Source organism: Leptodactylus fuscus, chromosome 2, assembly GCF_031893055.1.
Source record: "Leptodactylus fuscus isolate aLepFus1 chromosome 2, aLepFus1.hap2, whole genome shotgun sequence".
Taxonomy (NCBI): domain Eukaryota; kingdom Metazoa; phylum Chordata; class Amphibia; order Anura; family Leptodactylidae; genus Leptodactylus; species Leptodactylus fuscus.
In genome coordinates this window covers 51,264,762-51,289,861 of record NC_134266.1, presented here as the reverse complement: position 1 = coordinate 51,289,861, position 25,100 = coordinate 51,264,762, and the positions used below count along the sequence as shown (strand labels likewise).

General features: G+C 40.8%; 2 protein-coding genes across 10 annotated transcripts in view; one reads left to right on the top strand and one right to left on the bottom strand.

Annotated features, from left to right (window-relative positions):
- The window catches only part of PIPOX (pipecolic acid and sarcosine oxidase), a 228,954-nt gene that overhangs the window by 147,159 nt on the left and 56,695 nt on the right, over window positions 1–25,100 (top strand). The gene's annotated exons all lie outside the window — the stretch shown is intronic.
- Window positions 2,542–25,100, bottom strand: part of MYO18A (myosin XVIIIA) — a 243,618-nt gene continuing 221,059 nt past the window's right edge. For 5 of the 9 annotated variants that reach the window (XM_075263713.1, XM_075263715.1, XM_075263716.1 and 2 more), the window contains 3 exons: window positions 17,549–17,671; window positions 12,083–13,479; window positions 5,263–5,393 (listed from right to left, as the gene is read on the bottom strand). In XM_075263713.1, coding sequence (XP_075119814.1) covers window positions 12,087–13,479; window positions 17,549–17,671 — 1,516 coding nt within the window. In that variant the 3' untranslated portion in view covers window positions 5,263–5,393; window positions 12,083–12,086. Of the gene's footprint in view, window positions 5,394–12,082; window positions 13,480–17,548; window positions 17,672–25,100 lie in introns of all 9 variants that reach the window. The other 4 variants (XM_075263717.1, XM_075263719.1, XM_075263718.1 and 1 more) reach the window with 1 other exon arrangement.

Below are 25,100 nucleotides of genomic sequence, written 5' to 3'. Positions count from 1 at the left end.
TAGCTCTCTAAACTAGTACAGAGAACCAGCTCCATAAGGCCGTATTCACATAACTGTGAAGTCTATGGGTATATTCACATGTCTACTTTTTATTTAATCCATCAAAATGGTAAAACTATAGAAAGTCAGTTTATTGCAACAACAGTTTTCAACGTCTGTTAAATAAAACAAATATGTAACTACATCTGTAGACTTTTATGGGTTTTAAACCGGCCATCACATGGGAATGAGGCCTTACTGTCTCTCTCGCACTCAGAATTGGTCCCAGGAGTATGCAGGACATATACAGAGAAGCACAGGCACATTCTGATGTGAATTAAGTTCTCTGCTTGTGATAAATCCTTTATATTCAGTTCCATTATCTGACTAAGCCTGTGTTTTCTTTTTGGCTCCTGCACTCAGTCCTTATCTTCCATAGACTTCTATAAAGCTGAGTCATGTGACCTACAGTCTGGAGATGGTTAGCGCAGTGATTTTCACAGTGATAGCTATTTCAGTAGAGAGATAAGAAGGCGGGTAAGAGCTGCAAGACGTATTTCTTTTGGATAAAGGCTGAGTTCACTTATGTGCTGGAGACTCCATTGCAGAAATGGACCAAAATCTTGGAGGACTTTTCACTTCACCACTTTCAGTTTGAAAACCGCGGACCTCATTATAGTCATTGGGGTCTGCCAATGTCCATGTGTAACCTCTGTTTTAGCAGTCTGGATTTCCATCATTTGGCTCCGCCAGCAGGCCTCAAAGACCGAGAGCACAACCCTAGTGTGAACCTACACAAGATAAGCTACAACTTTTCTCACCTGTACAGTCATGGCCAAAAGTTTTGAGAATGATACAAATATTAATTTTTACAAAGTCTACTGCTTCAGTTGTTCTAATGGCAATTTGCATATACTCCAGAATGTTATAAAGAGTGATCAGCTTAACAGCAATTACTTGCAAAGTCAATATTCGTCTAGAAAATGAACTTTATCCCCCAAAACACATTTCAACATCATTGCAGCCCTGCCTTAAAAGGACCAGCTAACATCGTTTCAGTGATTGCTCCATTAACACAGGTGTGGGTGTTGATGAGGACAGGGCTGGAGATCAATCTGTCATGATTAAGTAAGAATGACACCACTGGACACTTTAAAAGGAGGCTGGTGCTTGGCATCATTGTTTCTCTTCTGTTAACCATGGTTATCTCTAAAGAAACACGTGCAGTCATCATTGCACTGCACAAAAATGGCCTAACAGGGAAGAGTATCGCAGCTAGAAAGATTGCACCTCAGTCAACAATCTATTGCATCATCAAGAACTTCAAGGAAAGAGGTTCCATTGTTGGCAAAACGGCTCCAGGGCGCCCAAGAAAGACCAGCAAGCACCAGGACCGTCTCTTAAAGGTGTTTCAGCTGCGAGATCGGGCTACCAGCAGTGCAGAGCTTGCTCAGGAATGGCAGCAGGCAGGTGTGAGTGCATCTGCACGCACTGTGAGGCGGAGACTCTTGGAGCAAGGCCTGGTCTCAAGGAGGGCAGCAAAGAAGCCATTTCTCTCCAGAAAAAACATCAAGGACAGACTGATATTCTGCAAAAGGTACAGCGAGTGGACTGGACTGGGGTAAAGTCATTTTCTCTGATGAATCCCCTTTTTGATTGTTTGGGACATCTGGAAAACAGCTAATTCGGAGAAGACGAGGTGAACGCTACCACCAATCTTGACTCATGACAACTGTAAAGCATCCTGAAACCATTCATGTGTGGGGTTGCTTCTCAGCCAAGGGAATCGGCTCTCTCACAGTCTAGCCTAAAAACACAGCTATGAATAAAGAATGGTAGCAGAATGTCCTCCAAGATCAACTTCTCCCAACCGTCCAAGAGCAGTTTGGCGATCAACAATGCCTTTTCCAGCATGATGGAGCACCTTGCCATAAAGCAAACGTGATAACTAAATGGCTCAGGGAACAAAACAGAGATTTTGGGTCCATGGCCTGGAAACTCCCCAGATCTTAATCCCATTGAGAACTTGTGGTCAATCATCAAGAGACGGGTGGACAAACAAAAACCTACAAATTCTGACAAAATGCAAGCATTGATTGTGCAAGAATGGACTGCCATCAGTCAGGATGTGGTCCAGAAGTTGATTGAGAGCATGCCAGGGAGAATTGCAGAGGTCCTGAAGAAGAAGGGTCAACACTGCAAATATTGACTTGCTGCATTAACTCATTCTGTCAATATAAGCTTTTGTTACTCATAATATGATTGCAATTCTATTTCTGTATGTGATAAAAACATCTGACAAACACACATAAAAACCAGAGGGCAGCAGATGATGTGAAAATATAATATTTGTGTCATTCTCAAAACTTTTGGCCATGACTGTACTATTCATTTATGCAAAGTTTGTTGCCTGAGTAATAGGACTGTATTGTAGTGATGTGTATATTGTACATACAGGATTATGGGTTCTACAGAATAACCCGGACCGCACTGATACACTTATTATTCTCACCATTACTTCACGCTTCAGATGTAAAAGTAAACTATACACAGCCAGGCCGGTTTCATTTTTTCTTTTTTATTTAACTGCACACAATTGATAAAAAAGCTGCAGCTCAAGCACATCCATAGTATGGATATATATAACCCCTTTCCTACCCCATCTTCATGCGAGATAGACCATCCACCAGGGACATATACAGCGTGTGGTTTTCACAGGACTGGGCCATTTCTGCAAAATCTGCAGTGTAAAGATTATTCCTACTTTAGCCTGTTGAGGGCACAAAGAAAATATATATATATATATATATATAAAACTCTGCAGAAAAAAAAAAAATTTAAAAATTCCCACTAAAATCTGGATTTAACAGTTCTGAAGATCTAGAAAATATTACATACCAGAAATAAGGATAGAGGCGCCCTTCATGTTTAATATTTGGAAGAGGAATCACATAATGGAAAATGACAATTTAACAGGAGGATTTTTTTTTCTCTCTTTAAGTAAAATTGTACTTTTTATTGCACAGTTTACTGAAACAGAATAAAGTGGTAATCTGAAGAAAAATAAAATAAATCAAGGCAATCTCTGTATAATGTATGCCAGACCACAAAGAGTTAATTTCATCATATAAATAGGACCCAGCGTCCTTAAAGGGTAATTTCACCCAAGCATGCCGTGCCTCATGCCTCGGTGATGTCACTAGGTGATAGTTTTTTGACAGGCTGCATTCTCATGAATTTTATTAGAAGCCGACTCAACACTTTTATATTAAGAGCAGAGAACAGTTAAGAACAATCTGATCAGGTAAGTCCGGAAGCTGAGATCTAGGCTACTGTTTGCCCAGAGGAAGTAAAGTCTGTGGTTACCTTTGCATTTCTTTACTAGGAAGACGGGATTAGTTTAATACTAATTTTTCTACTATAATCATGAGCCTGAAATCTTTAATACCAAGTTCTTCTTACATCCTATCCATTCAATGTCAGAAATGGACTTGAAAATATAAACTGGACCATCCATTTAAAAACATAACATTAAAGCTTCAAGCAGCCACCACTAGAGGGAGCACAGGAGCTTACTGCAGACTGTCTTATTATTGAATTCATTGTAGAAGAGTAAGCAGTAAACTCCTATACTCCAGACTCCCTCTAGTGGCAGACAGATGGTATTAATTCTATGTCTGCCAAGGATTTAGAGCTCTGTAGCAGAAAACCTAAGCTTTAACCACCATGAAGATGTGTTGATAGAAATTTACAACCCATTTAGAAAATAATAATGGCATTTAATGGAGAATATTCACTCTGAATGTCTTTTGCTTACTAACTGATATTCTTCACAAATAACCATAGCGTTTCCTTCACATCACTGGTAAGTCTATAAGTCTATGTTCACATCTCTGACCTTTTCTGTCCAGCGTTGTAAGGCAGAAAATAACAGATAACCAAAGGACCCCGTTATAGTCAATGGGGTCCCTCAGGATTCACTGTCTGCCATTTGATGGATCCATTTTGTTGTTTAATACGTTCTTTTGGTCCTACAACGGACCAGAAGAACGGGCTCAGTGACACAGATGTGAACGTATCCTTAAGCAACTATTAAATGCCTGTCCTGCAAACAGCAACCGCAATCTTAGCTTCCTGGACTCCTGAGACAACAGAAACAGAAGACTGTGCTGACGTCTACCCGAATTTTGATTTCGATCTACAGCTCCAGCACATGCAGGAGATATAAAACGGCAAGAGATCATTCTAAATATGGGATTGGCGGTGGCCCTCCGTGGATCTTGACAATTGCAGCGCTAAAAAAGATGGCTTCACTGTTACACTGTAGCAAGTGAGAAGCAATTTTCAGCCAATGGTAACGGATCATGCTGCAAGCCTTGTATGTAGAATTGATCTGTAGATCGATTACAAGGAGAATTTTACATCTACATACAATTCATTTGGCCATAATGATTTTATATTCATTGGTATTAAGTCGTGTCTATACCAATGTAATGGCTTTGTGTCAGGCCGGTGGCAAGCAAGGAGCTTGAGAATACTGTGCGTTACAGAACATCACATTAAGCCTTGGCTTAGAGGATGTCAGCCATTGTCAGATGCCTCTATATTGCAGCATGCCTCTGTGTATTGTCCACATTCTGAACTATGACCCCACCAGATCCAGCCCGAGTGATCCGTTACATTATACCTGCCGACCAGGATAACAACTGTATATACATAATAAACATATGTAAATAAAAAGATACAGGGTGATCACTTTAAGGGGTCTAGAAAGCATTGCAATGTGGTCTCCCATACTAAAAGAGGGCAGAAAAAGGCACCATTCAGCTGGGAGCCCCCATCAGGAGCAGCCAGGACTGCGTACTCTCCCAATGTTACATATACAGAGAGCATAGAGACCACGGACAATGAGAAATCCCAGCTATCGAAAATCCACTGTTCCACCGAGGGGTGAAATAAGATGCAGAAAACAGTACATGAAAATAATAATTTATCGGATTCTCTTCTCCATTTCCACCAACCATCAACAAATAAAAGTAAAAGACAATCCAATGAAAGCACCCTGCAACGTTAAACGCAGAAATGAGCCCATGCAGTTGGTGGCAAGAATGGGGGTCTTCCTTAGGTTCGTGTCGAGATGTATTGAGGTGCATGTCGTCCTTCTCACACACTGCTCCAAGGATACATCATCTAGAAACTGCATTTCCCAGTCCATGGCAATATTCTCCCATTCCTATAGGTGGCACTGTTCACATCCCCAATTTGATTAGGACAAGGGTTCAGTGGATTTGGTTTCTGTGTCACTGTCGCTCAGGTAGCTCCGTGAGGAATACTTTGATCGGTATGTGCTTTCATAGTTGTCCTGGTCGTCATCACCTCGGTCGTAGCTTAGTGGTTTCCTATAGGAGGGGGGGCTGGAAAAAAAAGAAAAGCCTGGTTACTTTTCTACAGTGAAAAGGATTGATGTTGGTTAGGAGAATATGAATTCCGAGGTCATTCAGATACATCTCGTAGCTGTCACTACATGTCCACTGCATTGTACTTAAGGATTACTGTAACGTTATAGTAACATGCAGATCAACACTCAGGGTACAGTTAGTGCAGAACAAAAAGATTCTGCAGATTTTACCTATGTATTGCAAAAGGTGAAATCCGAGGGGAAAATTTGCAGAAAAAAAGTCAAATCAATTAACAATTAATTTAAAGTGCTTTTAGGATATGACATCAATTGAAGATTTGTGGCGATCCAACACCTGGGTCCCCTGCAGATCAGCAGATGGTTGAGGTGATCATTGAGTTCAACTCCATGTCATGTTCATTGTTCACATGGACTGCTGACATCTCAGTCCTATTAAAGTGAATGTGACAAGTCACAACACCAAGCACAGCCACTGCACAAATGTATGGCACAGTTCTTGGTAAGTACTGAAGAGGCTGCAGGGCTTAGCGAATGCTACAACCTCTAAACAGTGGAACGGCCAAGGGCATAAGCGTCTGACCCCTGCTGAGTTTTAATTGATATTTTACTCCAAAAGCTGATCATCAATTTTTTTTTAGCCTGAAAAATTCCTTTAAATACCACTGGCATCACTCCCATCTAATCTGCCTCCTTTCATTCTCTGGAAGATAGCGGTGTCTGGCAACCCTCATTTAATAGATCAAGCGTTTCTGGACCAAAATGTAATGCACTTTAAATTAAAAATATTGCCGATTTTTGTCTGAAAAAAACCTCTCTAAATATTGCTGCCACTAGGTGTCTCCCCTTCTAGCTGATTTGCTGTTCACTCCCTGTTATTAGGGAAGATCCATCCATAGATACCCTGTAAAGCAAGATATGAGCACAGGAGGGCTCTTTTTAGCTGCGTCATAACCTGGATTTACAGCACACTGTCCCTAGATATTATGTTCACTTGGGCTTTACTTACTGTAGCTATTTGCTTGTTTTACAGTTATTCCTGGCAGAATTACAGATAAAGAAACTGATTACTACCAATAATAGTATTAATAGATAGGGGAAACGGGCAGATTGCTCATTGTATACACCGCCTCCTCAGGGTGAAAAGTAAAATGTGCTGCCATGTATGAAGGCTTATATTTCCCACCTCCTTCTTTCTTGCATACAATCTCTGCAATCATATCTGTGGTAAAGGGAGTGCACTTATCTGCAATATATCAAATGAAGGAGAGAAAATAATCTCTCTTTTCATATAAATATGACCATTCTTCACTGTATCTGAAACTAGGCCTTCTGTGGATTGGCATGCAAACAGTTAAACCTCCAATGTGACACATTAATCCTAATGAATACCATCATCGCCATTTATTAAGGAGGTCTGCAGATCTTGAGAAACTGCACAATGTGGAAGGAGAAACAGCATCATTAAGTCCTGATAGCTAGCATTCAATCATCATGCGGCGGTGGACATTAATCCATTTAATAGATGCAAACTACCGTCTTCCACTAATTAATACATTAACCATGGCGAGGCGCAGGAAGCCTTATTTCCTTCCGCCAGGTTTCAGCTCCTGTGCGCGCACACGCCATATAACATCTGTATACAATACATCGTTGACGTACGTAAATGCTGGAGAAAATCTGCAGGGAGAGGTTCCAATCAGAAAGCTGGAAGCTACATTTAGTAATTGCTTATATCTGCACCCACGTTCCCTCCCTCCTTGTATTCCTCATTTTCTACCCCTATGAATCTTTATTCGGCTCCAAAATGTGCCCTCCAGGCAGAAACAAATTGTGTTGAAGTTGTGCAAATTACAGGCACGCCGGAGTATTAATCCAGATCAATGAGCGGAGGGAGATTGAAAAACAAAGGATCTGTCAGGGAATTTGCTGCCTGCCCTGCGAGGATTCTCCTAACTAAACAAATAAATGAACATGAACCGCCTGGCAGCCACCGTGCTCTGATGGCAGGTGGAGGGCAACAAAGTACATGTTATCTGTCTCACAAGAAACTTTCACAGGCTGCAAAGTGTGCAAAATGAAATGCCGCAGAATCTTCTATACTACAAAGGACGGGACTTTGAACACTTATTAGGTTAACTATGAAGTTTTATCTCACAGAATGTTTAGACATTTAAAAGGGAACATATCAGGAACTGACAGGATTTAGTAATTCAAGTTTTCATTATAAAAAATTTTTTTATTTGTTTTTTTTACTGATTCATTCAGTTTTCTTGTAGCTAATAAGTAACAAAAAATATATAGTTGTTTCATACATTTTCGGTTTTCCTATTTCTTTTTAAGCTTTGCGTGTAGACTGGGGCAGAATCTGCACAGATAAATTACATCTATTGTATTGCTGAAGGACTGGATAAAGAAAGCTAAAAACATCCACAGATAAGGGTATGTATGTCTTGTCTGACATTTCCTGGTCTGTGGCAAGGGGCTGTATTTTGCTAGAGACAGTATGGCTAAGTTCACACAGTGGAAATTGAAGAGGAATTTTGACCTTCTACTTCAGCTTCTACTTGCTGATTACTCGCTGATGAATGAGTGTACGCTAGGTTCACGCTAGCATTGGGGTTTCCGTTCTTCTGGTCCACTTGGGAATCCAAAAAAATGGAAACTCAATCCACTTAAAAAGCAGTTAACCACAGAAACCCACGGACGCCACAGACTTATGTGGTCCGCCATGTTTCCGCCCAAGAAACATGGAGAGAAAAATACTTTCTATCCACATTTTTCAATCAGAATGGGGGACGGAATCTCCAAACAGTAACGCAACGCAAGTGTGAACCTATCCTTAGTCAGCGAAGGGTCTCATACCACGAAATCTGCAGATGAAGCAGCCACGGAGAGCAGAGAATAGTACTTAAAAGTAGGTTATGAGTTATATTAAAAACACAACTATACTGGATTCCAAAAATATCACAGAGCCAAAAAGGAACAGAACATACAGGTCTAAGCGCGCGCTCTTATCTTCAAGTGTTAGGAATATTGAGAAGTATGAGGAACTAGAAGTACCAGGTGCTGGAGTCTCACCGGAGTCCTCGCTAAGACGGGCTGATGTGAACAGTTCTGTTAAGTCTTTGCCCTTGAGCGAATGTAAATCTCTCTACACCTGATAAATCTTAGCAGCACAACTATTTATAGCCAATCTAAATATTTGCCAAACTCCTCGAGTGCGGCTAATTTATAAGCAAGAACTATCAATTAATATATTATAAAGGTCGACATTTCATTAGTATACTTAACAAACCTTCATTATATATCTTAATTACAAGTGAAAGGAGCCAAATTGTGTCTACCTGCTTGAGGCAGCGCATACAAAATCCACAGCTTCTTTACAGAGAAACATGCCTGCTCTAATCCTAGTGCTTCAGGGACAATTTACTGTAAATCTGGGTGGCTTTGCCCAGCATTGGTCACCTCTGTACTCTAAGTAAGATGGGCATTAGCAGAAACTTTACCCAGACACATTATGGATAAAGTAGCATCTCCACTAATCTTGTTTGGCCTACTAGAGTCCTTGTTTTTAGGGAGATCTATTTAAAAAAAAAAAAAAAAAAGTACTAAATCCTGTAATTTTCACTCTGGCCACTAAACCTATTGATAGCCTGATAACTGCCAATTCTGTAGGGGTCATCTTTGCAGTAGTCACCTCATTTACATCACTAACAGGTTTACAGCAGCAGATAACACAACTGATCCTTCACTGCATCCACTGCTGACAGCTTATCTACTCCTTCTCCCTGGCTACAGTCTATTGCTACCTATGGCCATGACACTGCTAAAATAATATCACTAAATGCTGTTAACAGAGCAGAGGAAAATCTCATGCAAGATGGCCGCCCCAAAAACATGTCCAGAAGATAAAAATAAAAGAAGATGACAGATCTTTATTCACTCCAACAAATCTGAATCTCAAAGATGTCGGCAGGTTATTATGATACTAGAGGAAAGTTTACATAAGTGAATGACATTATTATAGATTGTTGTAGACTATACTGCCTTAAAAATGTACCATCCACTATCAGAGTCAGCGAGCTGGAAAACATACTTGGATGTTGCCTAAAAAGAGTGTTTATATAGTCTATTTTTCAGGTTAACAAACAGGAAGAATTGGAGGTTGCAGTGATAAAGTATCACTCCATGTAATCGTACGGACAAGCACAGCATCTGATCAGTCATGGAAAGAAATTTGTTGAAGAAAGGAACACATACAATTGGATTCTAAGAGGTTTGTAAAAGGTAGAATGCAACAAGCCGTAAATCTTGGCCTGATGTCTTCCACCATATAAAGCCTTAGGTATCAGAGAAAAACTGGTCCAAGTACAGAGGATCTGCTTTTCACTCTCTGCGATACTGATGTTAAAATACCAAAAACTGTAAAACCTTTCCCCTGATCTTTATCATTAAAAGTAAAAAACAAAACACTAAATAAAAATATGGCAATATCTTCTCTAGGTTTCTCCGAAGCATAGCCACATATCCCTTATCCTTCTCACTGACCTGCGATTGACTGAAAGATAACTGGCCGGGGCAGGAACCTCCATGCAAAGCCCTGTCTACAATAGGACAACTAAAACAGATCCACCCATCCTGGCCAAGTTCTACTCCCTGGAGCCAAAGATGGAGCAGATCAGAAGGAGAGTAACCTCAATTTTCTCTACAAGATTCCTGCAAGACTCTGGTCCATTGTATCATAGACAGACAAACCGTGAAGGCATCTTATGCACACGGGGTGACCCAAACTGGTCAGTAATGTAACTGGATTTCTCTGTCTGAACCTAGCCAGGAGACAGGACTCCTGGTATCACTGTGAGCTATGGTGCTAGGAGATCCTGCCTCCTTGGCTCTACGGTCTTCACTATATACAGTACAGGACCATAGTGATCTATAATACAAGGAGACCCATCTCCTCTTAAGGTTTGGACTCGGAAATCTGTTCAATCTAACTGGATTTTCCTGTCCGGATTGCCCAGTGTGCATATGGTCTAAGCCAGGGGTCCTCAAATTGCGGCCCGAGGGCCACATGCGGCCCGCCAAGCACTTCTGTCTGGCCCCGCCGACAACCCCGGCAGGCGTGCATTTATAATGAAGCTCCTGGGGAACTCGGGCCAGGCCATGGAGCGCACTTCACTTTATCTATTGGAGGGCACCGCTCCCGATGTCTTTGCGACCTGCTCTGCCTCCGGCCCACTGTTTAAAAAGTTTGAGGACCCCTGGTCTAAGCAGTCATTTCCAGGTTTAGTTCTCCTCATCAAGTCTTCTTCAAGACAAAGGTGCTGCACTAGGCGTTTCTGTCATATGGAAAAACAGTGGCATCCTCACTTTCTGACTGTAAAGGGTTACTCCGTGAAGCACTAGATTGCCGCATTGAGACCATGGATAATAAAACAGGCGACAAGAACTGCAAACTGTTCCTGCTGTGCCGATTAATTTTCAGTCTGTTCACTCACTAGCTTCCTTGACAGAAAGAGCTGCACAATGCTTAGCAAAAGTGGGATTTCAACAAATATGTATAGAGGGGTATTTGCATATCTGTGGATCACCAAAGTCTTTTATTGCAGCGCTGGAAGGATTAAGGTCACTCATGGGGGTGTCATAGCTGCACACATTACCAGAACAGCCTTTAAGACATAACGCTGCTTATAATTCATGTGCATGGATTCCTAGGGTTGGCACAATATGCACATTCACCCTCATCTACTCTTAAAACCTCTAAGGGATTTTTTTTTCAAGGATGTTGGTCTATAGTAGTTTCAGCAGAATCTTTGCTATGACTTGGGTTGGTCACGACAGTTGTTTTTGGGTCTGCACAAAAACCTAGTTTAGTGCATATGATAGGCAAAATGGATCCTTTGTTAGGTGACCATTATGGGCATATTAAGCCCTGTCGATCAGCATGGAATATCACCGACTATACATTTTTCCTTGGTGGAAGTCCACAAATATGACCTGTTGCACGTTGAACTTTCTCCCTTCATCTCCTCTTTTTAGTCCAATTTTGTCGCACACTACAACTGAGAAATATATAAAGAAATCTTTTCTGTGTGTCCGAGGAGCTCAGCTATTTCTACCCTCATCCTTCTCACTGGCCGGGGTTAGACTGTAAGATAACTGGCTGGAGCAGGAGTCTCCCTGCTGTTCCCTGTCTGCAGCAGGACAAAAAATAGCTAAGCCCTCTCATTGATAAACTCCAACCTGTCCAGCTGGCGACTAGCCCGTGTTCTGTGCTGTATTTCTACAAGACCATCAGTTTCCAGGCAGCTATATTTCTTGTATCCTTCGATGGTCCATTTCCAGTTTTAGGGTTCCTTATGGACTGTATCTGATTCAGCACACAATCTCCTATCTTGTAAGTGTCTACAAGTGAACATATTTTAGAACGTATTTGTTGCCATTCTACAACCCAGCCAGTCCCACTCCAACTAGTGGATCAGCTGCTTACAATGTCAGATATGTTCTGGAAACAAATATATGAAATATAAACAAATATATGGATCATTTTTCAGTTTTCAAACATAACACTATAAGTACTAGATGTGACAACACACTTTGTTAACAAATGCCAGATCTAAAAACACCACACGTTTCAGTTAGTAATCCACTCCGTGCAGGGCATGCTATTGTTGGTTCACCTACTGCCTTAATCACTTTCTGGCCGGTATAAATATTTCATCATCAGACTGTCCACTTTTTTCTTCCTTTTCTTATCCTCCTTTTTTGTCTGTTTACTGCTTTTCCCATCTTTTTTGTCCTCTTCAGGCTCATCATCATCTTCTAAGCTCTTACTTTTCGGCCCCTTCTTCACACTGCTTCCACTACGGTAAGACACTGTAGAGCCAGATGAGGAATCGGATTCCGATGATGATGAAGAGGAGGATGATGACTCAGATTGTTTCTTCTTGGACTTAGACTTCTTTTTGGACTTCTTAGAATGTTTTTTAGAGCTTTTCTTTTTGCGATCCTCCTCAGAACTAGACTCAGAACTACTCTTTCGAACTTTGCTTCGTCTGCTGGAAGCCCTGGAGAAGTCTACAGCAGATGCTGACCTTTTGAGACCAGAAGGTGACTCTCCTTTTTCTGCATGTAAACTCTTGATACTTCTGACACTTTTTGCATCATTGTCATCATCTGAATCAGGATCAAGACTTTTCCTCTTAAACTTTATAGGCTTATAGCTCAGAACCTCATTGATTGCCGCCTCCAAGTCTGGATCCAAATAGTTGCGGTGGGACACAGGCTGAAGATCTCTACTTTCTAGTTCACCATCGTCCGCTCCTGGTGTTCTAGCCTGGGGAGGTACTGAAAAACTGCGTCCGGAGTGCTGACTATATAGTGATCGAGTATCACTAAACCCAATACTAACAGAATCATCAAAATCATCTAGAGTGCTTCTGGCCATAGACAAGCGAGTGTCTGAGCGGTTGCCTAATGTTGGACTTTCTAATCCAAAGTCTGATCGCCTGCTGAGTGAAGGGCTTAGGGCTGACAGGCCATTTCGTGGTTCATCAAGCTTAGATGTGCTACGTCTCAGACTAGCTGGACTAGTAATACCAAAGCTAAGTGACGATTTTGTTTCATCTTCATCTTCTAAACCCCGCCTGTTAGAGAGACGACTTGAAACTACAGACACTTTATCAAACTCTGGGCTTGCAATGGACCATCTCTTGTCAAGTCCCTTTCTTGCTCTACTAGATGCTTCGGTAAACGCTTGAGACACCATTGATGAACGATCGTCCAGGTCTTCGCTACCCTGAGATTTTCTCCAGGAAGTAACAGACATTGTATCATCAAGGACACTACCTGAAGGATCCTTCTGAGCTTTTCGGAATGACCTATCTGGGGACTCAGATCTATCTTTCAAAGTGGAAAACAAAGAATCCTCATCCCCTTTCCCACCTATGGAGTCCTTAATGTTTGACCTTTTCCTATAACTCAGAGAACTCATTACAGACATCGGCCTTTCATCCACCTCTTTGACTGGTTTGACAGGCTTTAGTTCTTTTCCTTCCTTCAAATCTGTGCTCTGGCTAGGTCTTTAGTTGTGTAAATGTGTGGAGGTTTGAAGTATGATAAAATGGCATGGAAAGCAAAGAAGAAGACAGAAACAGTTAAAATGAAAGAAACAAAAAGTGAGAACATGAGCATAGAGATGAAAGAACAAAATATTGGAAATAAAGTAGACCGGATAAAAGAATTGTACAGTATATTCCGGAAATTAAGAAGAAAATTGCAAAACCTTGGCTATCTTTTTGAGCACATTATGTGCAACGTCTGCCAACATATATAGCGATCATGTGTAACATTACTCAAGTGATACATAATAGGAAAAAATATCTTCTAATTGGAAAACCTCAAAAACATAACTAGAGAATGAATACTTTACCTTGGCAAACAAGTAGCGCAATGTGACACGAATACTAGAGCGCCACTTAGTCCTCCAGCATGGCTCCAAGATTACATTATTTATTTGGCTACATAATGAAATTAAGAGATCATAATCTCTGCCCAGTTTTAACACTGTGCCAAGAAAAATGAGTTTGGGGACAATGTTGTTTGAGCTCCGACGCCGTGGCCCGTTGCTAATTGCTTGGAAATGACTAATGTGTGGAGTGATTCAAGCTGGCGAGAGAGTACCCCAAGTTATAAATTGTGATTGGTTTTGTGCTTAATGGCGCACGCTATTTGCTGATGACCCTCAGCAGAGGGATACAAAGGGAAATAAACATGCTTCTTGAAGAAGTCTTCCGTATTTATTGTCTCCTTCACAAGTGAAATATACAATTACCACTGCAGTGTTGGCTACAATGCAGAGATGGAAGCAAAATAATGATAATTTTCGATATCTGACCAAATTGTTGAGGATTTGCAACTACAAATGTATACAAATACATAAAAATGTATATTGGTATAGCAATTTTTTTTCTTTTTAAACAAGTGCCAGCAAATGGAAGTGGATGTCCAGGCGCAGCGTTCACCTCAGCAGATATTGTGCAAGGGTCCAGATAGTAGCTGGGTTTTAGACAGTTGCCTTGGTAACTGTACCCCCCGGTGTGCAGACACATCTCTACATGCCTGATGTCGGATCGGGAGGGAATGTATGTCTGTACAACCCTATAACAATTAGTAGTAGCTCCAACCACCAATTGTGAAAGGAAAACATGGGTGGAAAAAACAGAATCCAATGTGACCACTTGTTGCTCTGGTCTTAGTAGAAGTCAATTTATTTGCACTTTCAAGCTCTACAATGCTCAGTACCACATTGCAAAGGGAAGTAAATTATATTTTGAAAGGCCTTAAAGAGGTTGTCCAGGCCAAAAAATATTTTCAAATAGGCTGGGGAGGTGGAAAAAAAAAAAATCATACTCCCTGATGCTCCGCTGCTCCTATAGGCTGTGACTAGAGATGAGCGAATAGTGAAATATTCGAGATTTGATATTTGTTTCGAGTAGAGCCTCAATATTCGACTACTCGATCGAATATCGAATCCCATTATAGTCTATGGGAAAAAATGTTGGTTTCAGGGGAAACCACCATTCGACTAAAGGAGAGTCACCAAGTCCACGAGTAGCAGGAGGAGAGTGTTTAGGAGGAGCGCTGTGCAATTGCACTAATAAAAAGTCAGCTCCGTCGTAACTCGCAAGCCGTCAGCTCTCCCAACTAGCAAAGACGAGCCTGCGGCGAACTAACGCTGGTTCTGCAGCAGGCTCGTCCTTGCTAGTCAGGAGAGCTGGCAGCTTGCTGTAACGAGGGAGCTGACTTATTCTCATAGGAATGCATTGACCAGCATTGATTGGCCAGTGTACAGCATTCGGCCAATCAACACTGGTTCTGCCGCCGGCTCATCTGTGGGGAGGCTGAATCTAAGATCGGACCACAATGGGGACTGCTGTGATCCGATCTTAGACTCCGCCTCCTCACAGACGAGCCTCCGGCAGAACCAGCGTTGATTGGACCGAATGCTGTACACTGGCCAATCAATGCTGGTCAATGCATTCCGGTGAGAAAAAGTCAGCTCCCTCGTTACAGCAAGCTGCCAGCTCTCCTGACTAGCAAGGACGAGCCTCCTGCAGAACCAGCGTTGATTTGGCCAATCAACGCTGATTCTGAATCTAATATTTACTGCGAATAGCTAGTAGTATTCGATCAAATACGAATATTAAGAATACCGTAGTATTCAATCGAATACCTAATCGATCGAATACTACCCACTCATCTCTAGGTGTGACGTCCCAGATCATGTGAAGAGACTCCAAGATTTCACAGGTAGTGACGTCACATATCCTTCACTGAAGCTGCCGATTGACCTCAGCGGGCAAGTGCGGTGGGGACTTCCACCAGAAGATGACAATGGACAAGCAGGTTTGAACCACTGTGGGTGGCATCGGAGAAAGTGGAGTATGATTTTTTTTTTTTTTTTTTCACCTCTCCCAGCCTATTTAAAATATAATTTTTTTGCTGTGAACAATCCCTTTCAATATTAACGGATCTTAAAAAGGTCAGAGACATTTCAGACGTTTTGGTCAGCTGCGGTCCAAGTACTGAGACTCCCAACAAATCCCTACAACAAAGGGTCACAAGGACTCATTTCAACATTGTGCCCCTTTGCATCGGTTTGTTTTGGTATAGGAATTTGTAGGAAGTCTAGGCTTTCTAAGACTCTGCCGTTTAGAGTGGAGCAAACACCGGGCTCAGCTGAACGCTTCTACTGCTTCATTTTAGCGGTCAGTAAGGATCTGAACACCGGCACCCCACTGTAATACTTGTGACATATCTCTATGACAGGTACTCTTTAGAGCGAAGCCCCACCTTTGATTGACATCGGCTTTGTGGTAAGTAACAGTAACCATTGTTGTAATACATTTTCATTACGTTTCCTTTGTTTTCACTTACTATTCAGGCCTTGATTTAATTCTAAACAATGTAGAACAAGCATAGAGCTAGCTGGAAGCTGTCCATAACCAGGCTGATGGATCCTATTTTCACTCTATTTTTATTCTAATGATGGTTTGTATACCTGAATAGACCCTTCAGTGCAGCTCAATAACATATGAACATCTGAATAGTCTGGCTAGCATAGGAATACGCCTAGTACTTACACTGGATATTCATATGTTAATGAACAGGGCCACGGGAGGTAATGAGTCAACCAGAGCCATGGCCGTCCATGGGCGGACACCATCATGCGCTTAAAGCATTACTAAGATAGCAACTGGAAAATACAAATTGAAGCTTAAAAGTATATTTACTTTTTATATGTTAAGGATAATGTGCTAGAATATGGCGTTATTCTACATTGGATGGGGTCTGACCTATGAACCCCATAAATTTGGGCAAAAACTGAGGTCACAGCGTTGGTTTATTTCTGGTTTTAATTCTCCCTGTGGAGACTGAAGTACAGCCACTCAAGTAAATGGGTAAGGCTGTGGTTTCCTGAGTTAGGCTGCAGAAACTCCACGGTGTAGGAAAAATATAGATGGGGACATAATGCTAAATAACAGAGGTTGGACCTCACCAGTAGAGATGAGCGAGTACTATTCGAAACGGCCGTTTTGAATAGCACGCACCCATAAGAATGAATGAAAGCGGCCGGCCACTTAACCCCCTGCGTGCCGACTGCGTCCATTCATTCCTATGGGTGCGTGCTATTCGAAACGGGAGTTTCGAATAGTACTCGCTCATCTCTACTCAACAGTCAAAACTTGAGACCATATCCTATCAATATGAATATCCCATTAATTGGAAACACCAAAGGAAAAAAGTAATGACAATGTATAAGTGTCAGATTTTATATTACTTGCTCACTATACAGCCGAGAATGGTAAAAGTTTCACTTTAAAGTGTCATTATCTTGAGTACTAACAGGGGCATCTATAAAGTAGTCATATAGGGTTAAGTCTGTGTTTCTGTTGTACATCTTCATGAAAGTCCTGTACATCACATCCTCCATTTTGTGTCTTGTCAGTGCGTCCTAAAGGCCCCCCACCAATCAGAATCGGTAAACCAGGCTCCTTTAAGTTTACCCCCAGGTTTCGATACAAAAGTATTGTATAAAAATGGAAAATGGCATAATGTTAAACTCTTAAGCTAATAACATATACTGACCTAGAGCTCTTTAAGCTGCCGTCATCCGAGTAGGCTTTGGAAGAACTTTTGTTTTTGGACAGCCAAGACTTTACTCCATCCACTCGCTCATCCAGTTCAGAGTCTGCATCCGAGTCTCCATCACTGCCGGAAAGCAAGACACCAATTAACCCCATCTATAACGATTAGTCAGGTGACCGGAGGGACAGAGCATGCTATCAATGGTCTTACAGGGTTAGTCATAGTAAAGTTTTCAAGAGGAGAATAAAAAACACCAAGACAGTTAATACATTATAAGTATAATATATTGCAATGTATTATTAGGTTTGCAACGTCTACAATAAGGGATTAGAAAAAAGCTAAGTCTCAAATACGTTCTGCGCCTTCCTTTTGTGTGTTATAGAGGAAGTAACCAATATGACCCAAAGATATGCACAGAAAATACTGAATCCTGCAGACACCGAGTATTCATAGCCAAGCCTATAATGTAACCCTATAACCCACCTAGAATGTTGTAAACTATACAGACTACTTCTTATTTAGTATAAACACACATAAAGAGGCCAATACTGCATAGTGTGGTTACGGGACTAAACTCATATATATAAAGAAAACAACCATATCCACAAATAAATATAAAAGTATATTTTATTACTATCCAATTAAAAAGTTTTTCACATGGACATACAATAATACATTACATAAATAACATAAAGTAAACGGGCTAAACCGTAAGGTTTATAGGTGCCAGCAAGCCAAAGTGATGTGGGTGAGACAAAGACATAGGTATTTGAAGTCAGTATTTAGCCATGGGCAGGGCAACTAACGGGTTAATTGAATAATATACATGCATACATATATACCATGATAGAAAAAAGGACAACTAGTCCATTAATATGTAAAGTTACACATGGCATAATAATCAAAGATCACAGAACTCAATTATATCCCAAAGTGCCCACATATGACTAAGAGATATGCCTAAGCTCACCTTAACATCATATAAACTGTCCGACGCGCGTTTCACCCCTGCTACAGGGCTTCGTCCCTGGACCTTTTTTCTATCATGGTATATATGTATGCATGTATATTATTCAATTAACCCGTTAGTTGCCCTGCCCATGGCTAAATACTGACTTCAAATACCTATGTCTTTGTCTCACCCACATCACTTTGGCTTGCTGGCACCTATAAACCTTACGGTTTAGCCCGTTTACTTTATGTTATTTATGTAATGTATTATTGTATGTCCATGTGAAAAACTTTTTAATTGGATAGTAATAAAATATACTTTTATATTTATTTGTGGATATGGTTGTTTTCTTTGTATATATTATTTAGTATAAAGATGACCTGTCACCTCTCCTGATATCTCCACAGTAGCAAATACTGATAGACTCCAGAGCTGTAACATTATGGGAAATATTTGATTTTTGCCGTCCTTCTGTTATTCCTCATACAAACATGAACAAAATGACAACTGGATATTATAGTGTGGTATAATCTCTATTCCTAAAGGGGTGTTTTCTTTCACACTCTGACACTGTTCACACTGATTAGACACTGTCAAAGTGTGTTTACACAGTCAGGTTTTTGGTGCAGTTTTTGAAGTTTGTGATTTTTTAAAATGCTATTGCAGTAAAAATGATCATGTCACCCTTGCCCCCTCCTGAAAAGGTTAACCAAAGCCCAGTAGAGGAAAGTATCTGTGTTTTACTTTCTGCCCTTCAATTCTTTAAGGAAAGTGTCATTAGAAAATTACCTACATTAATAAATTCAAGTTTTATGTTAAACTTATTTTTAAAATATCTTTGGTGAGGATTTAAAATTTTCCACTTTATTATCTATAGACTTATAAATTCCTAAAAATCATACAATACAGATTCTGGCCTCTAAGCCAAATAATGTGCTGAGACTTGCAGAATTCTGTAGGAGAATTCTTTGTCAGGGTACTGATAAGTGACGCGGATAAAACAAAGAATCCACCAATTACAATAGATGGTTTCACAGCTCATCTTCTCCACACCAAAGACATACTGATAGGGAATGTAGATTGTGAGCCCTATATGGGACAGTGACTGATAATATCTGTAAAGCGCTGCAGAATATGATGGCGCTATACAAGCATAATAAATAATCCTCCTCTGTCCGATGAGAAGGTCAAAGAGCATGCCTAGAAAACTCTTCCATATAAGTGTTTTAGACACTTGTGTTTATGGTCCATGGATCGTCTCCAGGAGACAGGAAGTCAAACTATTTTAGGCTTTGCGGTAAGAGTAAGAATTACAATACTTTTAGAATTTGTTTAAATGTTAAATTATCTATCTATCTTTCTATATATGATAAATCTAGTATATAAATATAATATAATTATAGATAATAACGTGGAAAATTAAAAACATCATCAGAAATTCTTAAAACCAATGTTTGTAAAAATGTATAAAAATTAAACAAATAAAATAATATACCGTATATACTCGAGTATAAGCCGAATTTTTAAAATAAAAAAAAAATAAAAGTTCTAAATCACTCCTTTCCCTAGAATACATATGAAAGTAGAAAATTACTGTGAAACACATACACATTAAGTATCCCTGTGTCTGAAAGCACCAAAACACCCCCTCCCCTTTCCCAGCAACTACTGAACCCAAAAACTCCGACCATTTTAATTTTTGAAATTTTCCAGTAGCTGCTGCATTTCCCCCCTAGGCTTATACTCGAGTCAATAAGTTTTCCCAGTTCTTTGTGGTAAAATTAGGAGCCTCGGCTTATATTCGGGTCGGCTTATAATCGAGTATATACGGTAATAAAATAATATAAAAATGTGATTTAAATAATAGGTCATTTGCCGGCGACACTTTCCCTTTAAGTTCACAAAAGTAAAAATGTATATTTTCCCTCTATATGATTACATGCAGGAATTCTCCCAATAGCCGGCTATGTCGTATCCCAGAGCACCTTGCCGCATTTAATGTCTATTCATGTCATTAGAAGAGTCTGGTAAAGGTTTAGCATCAAATGGGAATGCCAACTGCAGTGTGAAGACAGACTCACTCAGGCATCTGTTTGCAAACCTGAAAGCATCACGGGTAATTTAAGCCGACTCGCCTGTTACAATAATTTAAAATCAATAAATATTTCAGCATTTCTGGCCTGGCACCCGTATTGGAGATGACTAGAGCAGAAGGCTGGGCGGCAGGATAGGCTGTAAGCGAGAGAGGATATTTCAGCCAAGGCAGTGTTACATAATATTTAGTGATGCTATGTAAAGAAAACTAATTTGCGGCACACAGTGTATTAAAAGGCTGCTGTCACGGCAATGTGTCATCAGCCCAACTCTTCATCCTCGCACTGGCAGCTGGTACTATTCATCAGGGAGATAGCTTTACAGACTCGCGAAGAAAAAAAAAAAAAAGAAAGACACCAGACCATCCGAAATAAAGGACACCTTTTAAAAGAGATTCACACCTAGCTAAAATGATGAACCAGTAGTAAGCTGTCCAAATGATCAGAGGTAGAGCGAGTGCACTGGCTCAAGAAAACATCTGACAGCGGAGAGAACTTCTTTTTTTAAAGGGAATCTGTCGCCAGGTTTATTCTGCCTTATCGGAAGCAAGAAGTGACAGACACCTCGTTCCTGGGCTGTGTCACTTACTGGCTTTGCTTGCAGTAGTTTCCATAAAAATGGCATTTTACTAAGGTACAACCGAGAGGAGCGCGGAGTGCTTGTAGTCATGAGCGACGGGCTCCCCTGTGGCTAACTGACAGCTTTCTCCTTATTACTGAGCATAGGGGAGAAAGCTGTCAATCAGCAGCAGGAGGGTTAGGATACCAGCAGCTCATGAATATAGAGAACGTCAGAGCACCTTCACATCACTGAAGCTCAGCAGCAGATTAAGCCAATTTTGGGATTCTCTCTAACTTTAAAGTGTAACTAAACTTTTGGACAACTTGTGATCTTCTGGTAGTATTTGTGTCATTTATTAGTATACTTTATTAAGAAATTTGTCTCCTTTCTGTAAAATCCTACAATTCTTTATTCTTCCCCCTTTTCATGTATTGAGAACCTCCTCTTTTATAAGAAAGCAAAAGCAAGTTTCTATGTTTTAAAATGCACAAGATATAAATTTAAAGTGACCTCCCCCCTCATTTCCTCTACATGTAACACAACCCCCTACTCCATACACAGTTGCTCAGCGAGAGGCAGGAACAACTCAATATAGAAACAAGGGAAAGGATAAAGACATGCAGGATTTCACAGAAAGGAGACAAAACGTGTTAAAAATCAAAAGTTTTCTGAAGTTTTGGTTACACTTTATATGAGCTAGACTTTAAAGGCCATGTCCGCATCTGCCATCAAGTTGTGTTTACTGGCCCAAAGCATCTAGAATGGTAAATTAATATTTTGAAGTCTTAATTGAAATTTTGCATCATTTTATGTTTGTAGCTTCTATACTATCCTACGTGTCTCCATGGTAACAGACAACAAACAAAAACCGTGTAGTCTGATCCTGAAGTTATCCTGAATGACCACCATGACTACTTCTGCTGCATGAAAATTCTGTTATACTTCATTCCTGACTATGTATGGTATTTCTTAGGTTAAGGGTAAAGGAAGTAGCCCAAAATGATCGGCTGCAACATTTTGAAAGTGGCCATCTCTGAAAAGACAACCAATTAAGCTTTGTTAAAGGAGTTGTCCTGTTACGGACACTTATTCCCTATCCACAGGTCAGAAAGTCTGATTGCTGTGGGCCCCCCACCGATTGCTGGGTTCCCCGGTGATCAGTACAACGGGGACTGTAATTCTTCCCAGGTTTTTTTTTTTTTTTTTTTTAGTGAGAAGGAAGAGAGAGAGAAAGGAAGGAAGGAAGGAAGGAAAGAAAGAAGGAAGGAAAGAAGGAAGGAAGGAATGAATGAAGGAAAGAAGGAAGGAAGGAAGGAAGAGAGAGAGAAGAGAAGGAAGGGAGAAAAGAGAAGAGAAGGAAGGGAGAAAGGAGAAGGAAGGGAGAAAGAAGGGAGAAAGGAGAAGGAGAAAGGAGAAGGAGAGAGGAGAAAGAAGGGAGAAAGAAGAGAGAAGGGAGAAGGAAGGGAGAGAGAAAGAGAAAGAGAAAGAGAAAGAAAGAAAGAAAGAAAGAAAGAAAGAAAGAAAGAAAGAAAGAAAGAAAGAAAGAAAGAAAGAAAGAAAGAAAGAAAGAAGAGAAGGAAGGGAGAGAAGAGAAGGAAGGGAGAAAGGAGAAGGAGAGAGGAGAAAGAAGGGAGAAAGAAGAGAGAAGGAAGAAGGAAGGGAAAGAGAAAGAAAAAGAAAGAAAAAGAAAGAAAGAAAGAAAGAAAGAAAGAAAGAAAGAAAGAAAGAAAGAAAGAAAGAAAGAAAGAAAGAAAAGAAAGAAAGAATACTTCCCAGGTCTCTTTGTGAATGAAATGCCAGTGCACTTGGTGACTGGTGCTCCATTCACTTCTATGGGGCTGCTGGGACTGTAATCTCTGTGAATGTCACACTAGTACACTGGCACTCAATTCATAAGGAGCCTTCAGGGTCAGTTCACACGGAGGAATTTGTCGCAGATTTCATCCCTGAATACAGAGCAGATTCCTCTAAAATCCGCCTCCCATTACTTTCAATGGGAGGCAGAGGTTGCAGCAGGACGCTAAAAAAAAAAAAAAGAAGCGTCCTGCTCAATCTTGCCGCTGGGTACGTGGCTTGAGACTCTCCCCTGATTAGGCCCATTCATCCGGGCCTAATCAGTAGCGGGAGGCCGTGATGGAAAACTGATGCACTGCATCGGCATCCCATTGTGGCTAGCCCGCGTGAAAATGCCAGTGGTGAAAAATGAATAGATATTTCCTCTTCATGTTCTGCCATGTGAACAGACTCTTAGGGGACTTTTGGTCTCCCATCCTCCTGACTACTGAAACCCAGTGATCGGACACTGATCCTCTGTCCTATAGATAATGAGATTATAGCGTCCATAATGGGACAACCCCTTTAAGCTCTTATTTTTTTTTTCATTGCTTGCAATGAAACTAACCTGGTAAGAACCTACACAAAAAAAACTAGAGAAAATCTTCGTCATGTCTTATCTGTACTTTAAAAACCTCACCGAATTAAAAAAAACATTCGTATGGAAAAAAAAAATCTTTATTTTCCCAAAACAAGAAAATAGATCTTCGAGATCTGTCTCTGAACAGTTCTGTAATGGAATCTAGTTTAACCAATAGCTCATCGCTTGGATATGAGCTTTACTGTGAAATCTAAAACTCCGCCAACCTTGACAGAGTTTATTTAAGTTAAAAATGTTTGTTTGTTTCTGGAGGTTTATAAAGCTTGCAGGGAAAAAAAGAGCATCTCAATCTCACCGAACATTAAAGGAAAAGAAATGGCTGGGCCCACTACTTTAGAATAATAACAGTCCCCCGAAGTGAGAGAGTAAAGTGATGGCAGCTAAAGAATTGGCCTTGTATAACGTCTCTCTCCTTGGAGATGAATAACAATTTGATGGACCAGGTAAACAGTGTGCTTAAAGTGAGAACGGGGAACCAGGGGCCATAATCGCTTCCTATTTGACTTACACCTACACGGGGACCAAGCAAGACTTGTAAATCCGCTTGACATATGTAGCCCTGCTATATATTACCGCCTCCTCCCAGTACATAGAAACATCCGTCACCCGCCCCTCCTCTTCCCACCTTAGCATACTGCTGATCTGATTTCCGACATTGCTGTGGATCTTTGCTAAATTCATTCCCTGCACGCTTAAAGTAGTTCCTCGTGACACGGTCTGAATACAGAACGGCCGCCTGCTCTTATTATGGGTGAAGGGAACGGTGGCCGTGCCGAGAGAATATGGAAATCATTTTTTCCCGCCTAGATGGGTAATGGTATATATAGTAACTCATCTTACCCATTAACTCTCTCACATCTTTTCCCTCTTTTCTCTACACTCCACCCTCCCCATCTACCACCAAAACGGAGGCAGCCGAGACAAGTCTCCAAGGAGAGCGGGAGAATCTCTGTTCAAATTGAAAGCATGTCTGGAAGCAGGTAGAAGGCATTAGTAGCAATAAGCTGTTTATTCGCTAGCATTAGGCTTTTTGGTGTCTGGAGACAGAGAGCACAGACCACAATCCAGATTATGATAGAAAATTTTAGATCATTGTCTGGCAACAAAGTGACGGCAAAGACCTTAATTGCAGGGAATGAGGAAACCAAAATGTTATGTTATACTGACTGGCGTACTCCGTCCAAGTCTCAATTAAACTTTTTTGACAGTACGTGAAGCCTGGCATTCTAGAAGAAGGCCAACAACTTCTATACACATGTATGGTCTGAATAGGGAGAGGGGAGAAAGCGGCGGTCAGACACCTCTGGAGGGGGTTTATCTCCCCATAACAAAAGGATAGAGTAGGTGATATCCAACATGTCCACTTATACGCTCACTCTACAACTCCCATGTTGGGAAAGTCATGAGGTCCAATAACTGACTGGGTTTCGTGGACCTCACGGCTTTCCCCAACTCCAAAATTCTCAGATGGTAAAAACTCATTCATAGCTCATAAATTCTGCTGCCTGGGT